The 11,136-nt window shown below is 45.9% G+C and overlaps 4 protein-coding genes across 4 annotated transcripts; 3 read left to right on the top strand and 1 right to left on the bottom strand.

Moving 5' to 3' along the window:
• Nucleotides 1-81: 81 nt before the first annotated feature.
• EDB91DRAFT_1250167 (uncharacterized protein) lies at nt 82-2,010 on the top strand (the record flags this gene model as incomplete). The annotated part of the gene is made up of 8 exons (XM_041323193.1): nt 82-201; nt 248-351; nt 401-996; nt 1,046-1,409; nt 1,462-1,665; nt 1,723-1,822; nt 1,883-1,909; nt 1,960-2,010. The coding sequence occupies 8 exons, from the start codon at nt 82-84 to the stop codon at nt 2,008-2,010; spliced, it is 1,566 nt and encodes a 521-aa protein (XP_041175558.1).
• A 998-nt stretch (nt 2,011-3,008) lies between these two features.
• On the top strand, nt 3,009-3,293 carry EDB91DRAFT_1055768 (uncharacterized protein; the record flags this gene model as incomplete). The annotated part of the gene is made up of 1 exon (XM_041313953.1): nt 3,009-3,293. The coding sequence occupies one exon, from the start codon at nt 3,009-3,011 to the stop codon at nt 3,291-3,293; it is 285 nt and encodes a 94-aa protein (XP_041175559.1).
• A 1,890-nt stretch (nt 3,294-5,183) lies between these two features.
• EDB91DRAFT_1083488 (uncharacterized protein) lies at nt 5,184-6,503 on the top strand (the record flags this gene model as incomplete). The annotated part of the gene is made up of 6 exons (XM_041315629.1): nt 5,184-5,390; nt 5,444-5,593; nt 5,640-5,729; nt 5,843-5,957; nt 6,013-6,242; nt 6,291-6,503. 6 exons carry the CDS (start codon nt 5,184-5,186, stop codon nt 6,501-6,503), a joined length of 1,005 nt encoding a protein of 334 aa, XP_041175560.1.
• A 2,503-nt stretch (nt 6,504-9,006) lies between these two features.
• Nucleotides 9,007-9,783, bottom strand: EDB91DRAFT_1083489 (uncharacterized protein; the record flags this gene model as incomplete). Its single annotated transcript, XM_041315630.1, has 1 exon — nt 9,007-9,783. One exon carries the CDS (start codon nt 9,781-9,783, stop codon nt 9,007-9,009), a length of 777 nt encoding a protein of 258 aa, XP_041175561.1.
• Between the last annotated feature and the right edge of the window lie 1,353 nt (nt 9,784-11,136).

The following is an 11,136-nucleotide window of genomic DNA, read 5'->3' on the forward strand; positions in this document are numbered from 1 at the left end:
AGTGGAGGCTCTATGGATTTCATCGGGGGGTCTTTATTTCATCCTACACATAACTCACATTGTCCTCCGCAAAATTTCAATATGCCACATTGGGGCCAGGAACTTACACCTTCCCCCCTATCTCCTGGTTCTATGCCGTTACCACCTGATGGAGATCTCTTTACAGATAGTTCTAGAGTGCCACAACCTCATTTTCAACAGGTATGTTGGCTTGCCACGATTTTTGTGCTGATAAAAACATTTTTAGGGTGCATATATGCACGAAATCCAGCAGTTCCAGACCTTGCGTGAAAAGTATAGGGCCTTGGAGCTGCAGATTGCAAAGGTTACAGCAGAACGCGACACGATCTCGTATGTACATTCCTTATTCATACTATTTTTACTAACTTATGCCTGATAGGGCTGCATATCAATATCTTGCCAGTGCTGTTCGTTTACCACTCAACGACCTACTCCAGCTTGACCCTGCATCCATCCCAACACCAGCAAGCAATTTACAACGTCCAAAACCAGAGACCCACCCCAATATCCGGTTCTGGAACAAGGCCGACTACTTCAAGTGGTTAGAATCGGCTGAAGCGGACAATGCTGTCGGCCGTGGTAAGCTTGCATTCCTGGAGGACGAGAATGGTGATCCGATTTCGGAAACTACAATTGACGCCATTCGAAAGGCCCTACCTGCAGCATGGTCTGAACTTCTCAGTCGCAAGCTTGCACCTTTGACTTGGGGAAAGCTAACTGCATCGGGTAGCCAGTTAGTGAATACCTTGATGGAAAATGCCTACCCCTTGTTCAAGTTTGCCAATAATGGGTGGAAGCTGGACTATCTCGCTACGATATCTTATTCATCTTGGTGCAGGCATCACATGGACGAGTGTGGCAATCCACTATCTGGTGGCGACGCTGGTGACGATGGTGACAACACTTCAAAAGGCAAGAAAAGAAAGCAGCGCATAAAATCTGAAGCCTCTGAAGTCCTCGAAAAGAAAATCAAAGGTTCGTCTTATTTTATATATTGACTGAGACTTATGTTACTTTGTTTTAGTTGATCATGATGCTCGACTCGGAGAGAGTACTGTGCTGCCACTGACTCCACCACCATCTTCTACTTCATCCCCACCTCTGCTCCTGGTTCAGCCATTCTCTCTGACTGATGCTCCACTATACTCTACTCCTTCCTTGACACCATCGTCTCCTCCCCAGTTACTTCTGCAAGTCGAAGCATCAGTCACCCCAGAAGAAATACCCAGGAATAAGGAATGTGTTTCACCGACATCTCAACAGTCTACTCTGCAAATCCAAGGTCCAGTCGCCGCAACAGCTCAGGAACCTCTCAACGACATCACAAACATACTACCCAAGCCTCTCTCTGCACCAAAACCCGTCAAAATTATGATCATCAATCCATTGTGAGTCGCATATTAGATTGCTTGAGTTTTCACTACTAACAACACTAAACAGATCTACTCTCGCACTAGCTGCATCCAATGTCGTCATACCGCCTACTGCAGCTCCCTCGAGTATTCCACTGTCCCTACTAGATCCAGGAACTGAACTCAAACCAAAGGATGCAGGGAGCATTCCTGCTCCCTCCGAGTCTACTAGGAAAACCCCAAAGATGGCGAGCAAGGCAAAAATGCACCCAGGCAACACGAAAAATGGACGGTGAGTGCAAGTGCATCAATCTTTCTTCGCTCAGTATTTGCTCATATCTTGCAACAGGAACTTATGTGCGCTACGTTGGCTCAAGCTGACCAAGCGCGGTGGAACAACAGACGAGTTTAATGCCTACTACGGGACATTGACATCAGATCAGCTTGGGGTAAGTCGTCTACTCCGAGTCTTGTACGTGCTAACTAACTCTTATTTGCTCGATTTTTAGAAATACAACGAGGAAGCCAAGAATTTGGTATATTGTGTTTACTCGGTTGTCTATCATACTAACCAAAGTTTTTTCAGGTGTCCAACGACGCATGGAATAAGAATGTCAACAAGGGCCAAATCTACTAGCCTATCAGCCATCCCAACACTTCTTGTGCTTCGTCAATGTGTCTCCATTCTGCTACCAGCGTCTGCCGCACCTTTGTCATTGTGTTATCTGCTTCCTATTTTTGATCTCTGCTGTCTGCTCTCGACATGTTTTCGATCCCCTCTGCTGTCTACATCCTTTCTGCTTGGCTCTTGATGTTTGCAATCCACTCTGCTGTCTATTTCCTTTGTGCTCGGCTCTCGACGTGTTTTCGAGGTATACTCCACCTGTTTCGCATCAGTTTCCCTATTTTCCAGTTGCTTTCGTATACCAACTGTATTCCGCATAATACTTACCAAGCAATCAAAGCATATTTGACACTATTTAAGCACATTCTGGGAGGACAGCGCGAGTGTGTGGATATGCCCACTCAAACAATAAGAGCACATTTGATACTTTTTGAGCACATTCTGGGAGGACAGCGCGAGTGTGCATGGATATGCCTAGATATGCGCAAGGTAAAAAGAAGCACAAGAGAGCACATGGGGAACTGCCCCGTCTTATAGAAAATATGCTGTGAGTCCGGATATTGGGCGAAATGCGCAAGTATGTGTTCTGTCTCTCAAATGCGCATCTCAACATATTCAGCCCTATTCGGGCACAGCCAATGCTCACTGGGGATGAGGGCTTGTTCACAGACGATACCGATGAAGATATACTCTCTCATCTGGAATCAATGAAATCCTGTCGTTCTATACACCAATCCACGATTAACGACAACCTGATTTGTTGCCTTCAACATATGGAATCATGCCAGTTCTTTGACAGTCTCTCGCGTATTTCGGATCCTGCAAATCCTGTTATGGACCATCCTGAAAACGACAATCAACTTTCTGAACAAATCATTCAAAATATGGAGCAAGAGAATGAATGGCAAGACTGCTATGAACAAAGGCGAAAAAAATGGAAGAAAAATCAAGCTGCAAATGATATTTTAAAATCTGACCTGCACCATGCCACGCCATCAACGACAATTGAAATGCTGCAGACAAGGCCATCAGAAACGCATGAAACCCTCGTTCCAGGTATCCAGAGTCATACTCATCCGATTGATGAATTCCACAATGTGAATAGTGACCGTGTTGCTAAAGAATGGTCATTAAACAACAAACAATCCAGGGCATTCAAACTAATAGCAGAGCACAGTCGGGCGAGCAATCCCGAACCTCTAAGAATGTTCATTGGGGGACCTGCTGGAACTGGGAAATCAAGGGTTATCAATGCTCTAAAAGACTTCTTCGTAAAACGAAACCAAGCACGATGATTCAGACTTGCCTCATACATGGGAGTAGCCGCATGGAACATCTCAGGTATGACCCTGCATGCATCACTTCTATTAAATCAAAGACATACATCAGCAGCAAATACCAAAATGAAGCGAGACCTTACTGCGATGTGGGAAGGAACCGACTACTTATTCATAGATGAAGTATCCATGATAAGCTGTGATTTTCTCACCAAAATTCACAATGCACTAGTTGACGCCAAAGGAAACACTGCCCCATTCAGAGGAATCAATATTATCTTTGCTGGAGATTTTGCTCAGCTTTCGCCCATGAGCGGCAAACAATTATATGCTCACCTCAACGTCAGACGCTGTGCAACAACACAGGGACAAAAAAGTATTTTTGGCAAACTTCTTTGGCTGTCAACAAACTCTGTGGTATTACTAACAAAAGTAATGCGTCAGTCAGGTCCAGAGAACGATCAATTCGTCGACTGCCTTTCACACCTGCGTCAAGGAAAATGTACCCTAGACAATTACCAGCTTTTACAATCGAGAGTGATTGCAACCAGTACAACACATTCGAATGATTGTGAATGGAAAGACGCACCAATCATTGTCTGTGATAATGAGAGCAAGGATGAACTAAACGTTAGAATGACGACAGCATTTGCACGAAGGACAGGACATACTCTTCACTGGTACCATTGTACAGATAAACATCACGGAAAACAACTGCACGACAAAGATTTGATCAATAAATTACAGCACATGAACTCGGGGAAAACAAACATGCGACTGGGAAAAATCCCGTTAGTAATTGGCATGCCAATCCTCGTGTCTCAAAACTTTGATGTTGAGGGTGGAATTGTCAATGGTAGCACCGGAATACTGAGAAAAGTGAGATACTCACTCAATGATGAGAAACAACGAGTGCTGAGGTCCTGCATTGTGGAAATCAACCAGTCATCAGATGAAGCACTCCCAAACTTATGTCCGCACCACATACCCATCATCGAAGACTCTACAGAACTCAGATTCACACATCCCAACTCGAAAAAGACATGCCGGATCACTCGCACTCAAGTTCCCATCCTTCCAGGTTTCGTTATCACTGCACATAAATCGCAAGGCCAAACACTAGAGAAAGTTATTGTGGACCTTGGCTCAAAATGGTGCTGAGGAGCTGAAAAACCGTATGTGATGGTATTGCGTGCGACCTCTCTGCAAAGCCTGTTTGTCCTACGTCCATTTAATTACAGCAAAATTTGCTCTCACCCATCCCAAGATATCCACCGAGAAATGCTTCGATTAGAGATATTGAACCTCAAAACATTAATTGACTCACCACATACAAGCAACGAGCAACGAGAACAAGCACAGCAACAATTACCAGTCCTGAACAATCCGGTCACACAAGATAAAACATTGACATGTGCCAAAGAAGACAGAGCGCGTGAACTAAACAATGTTCAACAGACCATCCTCGACCTCAACAATCTCACTATGGCAGGCACCCAACCTGGGTTAGAACAACAACCACCTTGTCGAAAGAAGAGAAAACTGACTGAATTAGTCAGCGAAAATGAGACAAACAAGCAGACACTGACCAAGGTTCCTATACCTTGGTCAGCAAACGATGATCTGCCACTACCTCCACAGTGTACCAAATGCCAGAGACCAACCTAACTGCCAGCATCAAATATCTTTGTCAACAAGGGTATACCTCATATGAGTCTTTGTCAACAACGAAAATCACCGTACGTCATACCGTTGTAATGCCTACCCCCATTATTTAAACGCTGAAACAATGCAGATCATTGCATCAAAACTATCACTCAAACCACCACCATGTCTCTTCATGACTCTGAAGTCCAATGTTTCTCATGACGCACCGCAAACGGCATATATGATCGTGTCACTGATGCAATGACCAACCTCGGAAAAGATGGCTTAGGAGAAGCTGACTTCGGCATTGATTGGTGCACCACCATCCAAGACAACTACAGCGGTACGAATTGGTCATACGTAAACACAAAAGACAGTCACCCCTTCAAGACCAACATTGTCGGCCAAATCGCTACCTCTACGTGCGGCACAAAACATTCGGCCAAAGGCACACACTTCACAAAAAAGGTACACATCAATTTCACCAGTCCACTAACATGATCTAACACTTACGACATGAGAATGTACCGCTGAGCGACTCGGACACTGTCAAATGGAAATGGGCCCTCTCCAAACCCACCATGTGCTCGCCAAAGTTAACAGATATCTGGGAGAATCAGCTGACATCCATCGAAAATTGGATTACCAAGGAAAAAAAGAGAGCAGCGACGGTCAGTGCTACTCACACCACCATTTGAAAACTAACAAATTTCGCAGGGATCAAAGATCAATACATGCATCTTTAAGAGCCAGAATGACTTGCAATATGCAGATCTCATCATCCTCACATCGCAACACATTTATGAAGTGAGCCATGAAGGCAGCACATCCACTGCAGCATGCACTAAACATCCCAATCTCAGAAACCAGAAGAGAAAAATGTTCACACCAACCAAGAAAGTGCTCCTTGACGAACCAAGCGAAAGACCATGAATGAGGAGAGCATGGCAGGACAACAAACCATGGGAATGTCCACCACTTCCACAGTGAGCTCGAATGCAAACGTAAATGTCCCAATGCCGACCGGGGAAGAAGGTACGAACCATGTTAAACCTCGTCTGCTCACCAATTCTCACCAGTTATTTACAAGTCTTTCAAGGAGCTCATTACAATCCGAGGATCCTTCCAGATTACCGCGGATCATACTTCCAGCTAAGGCAAAATATGCTTAAGCAGCTGAACATTTATGACACTCCGGAAAACAACCTCCAGCTTGTGCCCATGCATGAGACGTACTCCAAATTGAGACCAGGAACGCTCATTCTCGCAGTCTGCAATGTGCACGTGTATAACCTCATCCAAAACGGGCAGCCTACAAGTGTATGCACCTCTAAATATTCGACATCATGCCTACTAATCTCACGCTAGACATTCAAATTGAGCATACAAGCCATCAAGATCCTGGATGCATCTGATGAGCCCATTGAGGAACAATTTATCCCCATACTTTCCTCGACCTCGACAGAGATGTCGAAGGACAACTCGGCCATTGCAAGCTTCTCAACGTTCAATGTCGCTAGTAGTCCTGCGAAGAAATCAAAGCCTGCTAAAGGAGGCAAAGGAAAGGAAAAAATGGACTGACCCGGGTTTCAGCGTTATCCTGACCATTTCCATCTCTGAATCATGACTCGTCTAATTTGTGTTTTTGAAGAAGAAAAAAAAAGGTCTCATTCTTACGCCCCTTTGACGCCGGGTGTTTGTAGTTATAACAGCCTGCACTATATGTATTTGTACCGCATGATATTTGAATCAAATGCGATGGAGATTATAACCACACAGAACTGCCAAATGTTTGGAACAACCATAGCGGGCTCTGCCACGAGCGGCCCTTCACGTTATCAAACTAACAGTAGATACTGATTTGCCTTCCTAAGCGCAGTCAGATTCACAGTTTTACTGCTCTGTTACATCCCGTTTGCATGCTGTCCCCACCTTATTCATCACACGGATTCACACCAGCGATGCGATTTCATTGACCAATGACAGTGCCATCTTTAGAGGTCTCTGGAAAGGTGTGAGCACAATTAAGGTGACAAACCCTAATCTGCCAGGCCATTGATATCTTCCCTTACTTCTGCCATCCATACTTGTTGCATTACCGAAGGACCGGTCCATGCTCTCAGCAGAGGAATCTCAAATGTTGAGAGGTCATTGTGGTATCATTCAATGGACTCGCTTAGAGAGAGAGCCTCAGCGCATTAGGTCTGTGAGAGAAAAAGTTTGACTGTTCAACCAATTAGACTTATATAACAGAATTAAACTCGAAACAGTATTAGCTTACATCCTTTAACAGTCTACAGAATTTGCGATAGAGCAACTAACATCATACTTTGAAGGTTCCGAGTAGTTGCCGACATTATCTGGGGAGAGCTCGATCTGTGGGTGCACAACAAACATCAGTAAAAGTATGGCATGATCAAAACGACCTCTATCCCATTATCGTACAAGGTATATATCATTGGCCTTTAATCTGAATTGTTATGCCCATTCCAGTAGACAGGTTTGGATGACGAACAGGCTAATACAGACGTGGCTCCAAATGTCTTCCAATCGGGTTTTGCTATGCCAGGAATGTTTATCTATAAAAACGAAAAAACGCTGTCAGAGACCAGCAACAATACTAGACGGCCAAACGGCTACACACCTGACTAAATAATCACGGAAATACTCCACTGTCGTCCTCAGCTCTCTCCACCCACTTAGTTCACTGGTCAATAACCAGGACATCCAGCCATCGCAAGCATCCACATACAGGCGCACTTTTGCTATAAGCATTCTGCACTACAAAGCTCAAAAAAAGACACCAACCATGGACCCTTAAGAACACAATAAAAATGTTGCTAGGCTATCAGAAACCTTGAATGTCTGATGTTTAGATTGCCTTGAGGTTTGAACGTGTTGGATCGTCGGATTCGTGTGCATACACTGCACATGTCCTTCAAGTTAGCTTCTACGTCCATCTTAATGCATAGTCCAGTCTGTATGGTGGTCGAAAGGTCTGTTCCCATATGAGCAAATACTGCAAAAGTGACCTCAGGGACAACAGGCTTTGCAAGAAGAAGAAGAAACACACCAGGCCAGCGGCAGTATGAGGAGTCTATCACGAACTCCTTTGTTACAAGTCGTGTAAATGCCAGCCCTCACTGAACTTCATCTCAAATGAGATTAGCGAGAAGCTCCGAACAGTGAATGTGGGTTCCTTGTGCAATCTTCATGATGAATTCATGAATGCAGGGCAAAACCACTGTATTGAAGTAAACTTTCGTAGCTGAGGACCCTCTCTTGTCAATTGCTCTGAGTTGCTGATATGCACCGGCCAGGTTGGATTGAGAGCATTTCCCGACAACTGCTGTGACGTATAAGCTCACTCCCAATAGCAACTGACTGACAATAGATCAGTCAATCTGCGAGGCATGGATAACATGGATGGCTGAGGTGGTGAGTGCAATGATGAGCGGGTAGCTAGTGGAAGGCAACATCGGGGAGGTGGAGTAGGGGCTGTCTTGAAAATGTTGAACCGTGGCTGTCGTCGAGGCCTGGACAGTACGCACTGGCAAGGTCCTGTCGTATGGGTGTAAATCCTCGAGACAGATGCTAGTGGCTATCAAGGAGTACTAGTTCCAACACTCAGGTATGATACTTCCACTTTTCAACGTTAACAGTGATTCATGAAACAATTGTATGCCAGCGCTACTGGTAGTACATATTCGCACATTCACAACTCCCTAAATGTGGCGTTTAAGGTAAACGTTCACACTGAATAGAGTTGTTTTCTTTTGAAGGACTTAAGATTCAGACAGAGAAAACTGGCCGAACTAAGCTTCGTGTTTTGGTGGGGGTGAAAGATCAACTAACTATCTTCTACTACGAGTTCTACTTTATATACTGTAGTAATGAGCCAATAGAATGTCAAGGAATACTGAGGAAAGAATAGAGAGAATGTGCCTGATACATATATGATTCGTTGTTTAGGTGACAAATCAATAACTAGGCTTTTACGAGCATTACATATGCCCTCCAGATCAACTCAACGGGGGGATCTTTTTGGGGTTCTTCGGGGAGAGAGTGAAAGCCTCCCCATAGTCTAAGCGCTAGGCACTGGAGAAGCAAGCCTGGCAGGCATGGGAGCCACGGCAGGGCCAGTGTGCGGTACAGATCCCCACGCAGCTAAGGTCACAGCGAGGGTAAGTACCAGGGTAACGAGATATACGAGCACGAAAACTTTACCGAAGAATTCAGCCTGGAAGTGTGCTGCATTATCAATGTCCATCTGCTCAGTGGCAGAGATGATGTCAGCTATGTCAGGACCCTCGTCTGGGGTTGGAGAGGTGGATGACGCTGCTGGAGGTGCGGGGTGAGGTACTGATGCGGCTGATGCAGCTGCAATGACTTGGGCAACCGTGGAAGGGCCTGAAGGAGGGGAGGATTGTACTGCAGGAGCAGGGCGAGTTTGGGAAGGAATCCGGAGAGGTCGATCATGACGATGACCACGATTATCAAGTGTAAGGTTGGGGTTTTTACAAGAGTGGGAGTGGTGCGAGTGCTCACGTCTGCGATCACAATCATGCTCAGCATGGACCTCGAGGTCAAAGGCATGTGCCTCTTTGCGTGTAGCAAGTTCTTTGGCTTGGGCCTCAGCCCTAAAGAATCGTGTGAACGTGTTCAGGGCATCAGAGTTGGAGTCATCATGGTGAGTGGGGTTCGCAAACCCGTGACGACGAGGGGGATTAGCCCAGCCTCGCCTACAGCCCGAGCGGCGATGGTTCCCAGAGTTAGGGGGATTGGAGGAGCGGTGAGGAATCTCACCTGGCTCCTGACCAGCGTCTACGACCATGGGCTCAGGAGGGGAAACGGAGGGCATAAGTAGAGTCGTTTGGGACTCTGCAGGTGCGGAACATGGGTCTAACCCTACTCTTAAGTAGGTATTCTGAGACGTGATGAGACTAGCTTCATTAGGGAGTTCGTGAATTAGCCGATCAATGAGGTCTTCTGCCGCAAAAGGGTTTTCTAGTGAGGAACTAGTGCTGGATACACTAATTTTGGGTGGTGTTCGTGAAACTTTTCTAGGGAGGTGTTGGATACCGTGAACCCCAAGAGCTTCAAGGTATTGCCCGATGGCCTCGAGCCGAGACACTTCATAGTAAGGTAACCAGACTTTATCGCCTGTAGTATATTCAATTTCGAACAGCGAGTCGGTTCCCTGGCCGTTATGATCGACCACGCAAGCTACAGACCACTCTTCAAGACTTCCCAGGTCAGAGATCTGGCTAGGCTGTCTCCTGGGGAATTGGTGGTCGTCATTGGGGACATGTAATCTCAAAAGGTGAGCATGGAATGCAGGGTGCAGGCCGCGTTGTTTGAGGTCAGCCGGCAGATCTAGCAGGTAGGAATTGTTCCGATAATCTTCAAGGATCTTAAATGGCCCAATGAATTTAGGGGCAAGTTTGCGCGCGTGGCCCTTCAGTAGGGAGAGGTTTTCGGTAGACAAGTATACAAGATCGCCCTTTACAAAAGGGGCTTCCTTGCATTTGCGGTTAGATATGGTGGTACTTTTGACTCGTGCAGCTATAATGGCATCATGAGCTCCCATTATAGCGTCTTTCATGCGTTGGGCGAATATATGCACGCCAGGATATTCGGACTGTGTGTTCCAGATCATCGATGGAGGCTGACGGCCATAAATGAGGATGAAAGGGGGCTCCTTTCTCAAGGCAGAACTCGCTGAGTTGATCGCGAACTCAATTGCAGGGAGTTTTATAGCCCAGTCTCATTGGTTCGGGGCGACGCACTGACGTAGCATTTGAGTTATGGTGCAATTGGCGTGTTCAGTTGTCCCGTTGGTTTGCGGGTGGAAGGATGTCAACATCTGCAGTTTGGTACCGGTCAGTTCGTTGAGTTTTTGCCAGAAGGTGCTGGTGAATAGGGTGTTTTGGTTGCTGACAATTCGGGATGGCATACCATGCAACTTATATACAAGGTTGAACATTACTTCGGCAATGTATTTTGCTCGGTATGTCTGCTTGGTGGGAGCTAAGTGTACCATGGCCGTTAGGTGGTCGATTGCTACGAGGATCATGTCAAACGCGCCGTGCAGTGTTTTAGATTCAGGGAGCGGTCCAATGAAGTCTACTCCGACCATTTCCCATGGTCTAGTGGGTACCTCAAGCGTCTCTAGCAAGCCATACAGTTGATGGTTCGTTGGTTTAGAGACCTG

Source organism: Suillus paluster, assembly GCF_016628075.1.
Source record: "Suillus paluster strain FC165 chromosome Unknown EDB91scaffold_40, whole genome shotgun sequence".
NCBI classification, from domain to species: domain Eukaryota; kingdom Fungi; phylum Basidiomycota; class Agaricomycetes; order Boletales; family Suillaceae; genus Suillus; species Suillus paluster.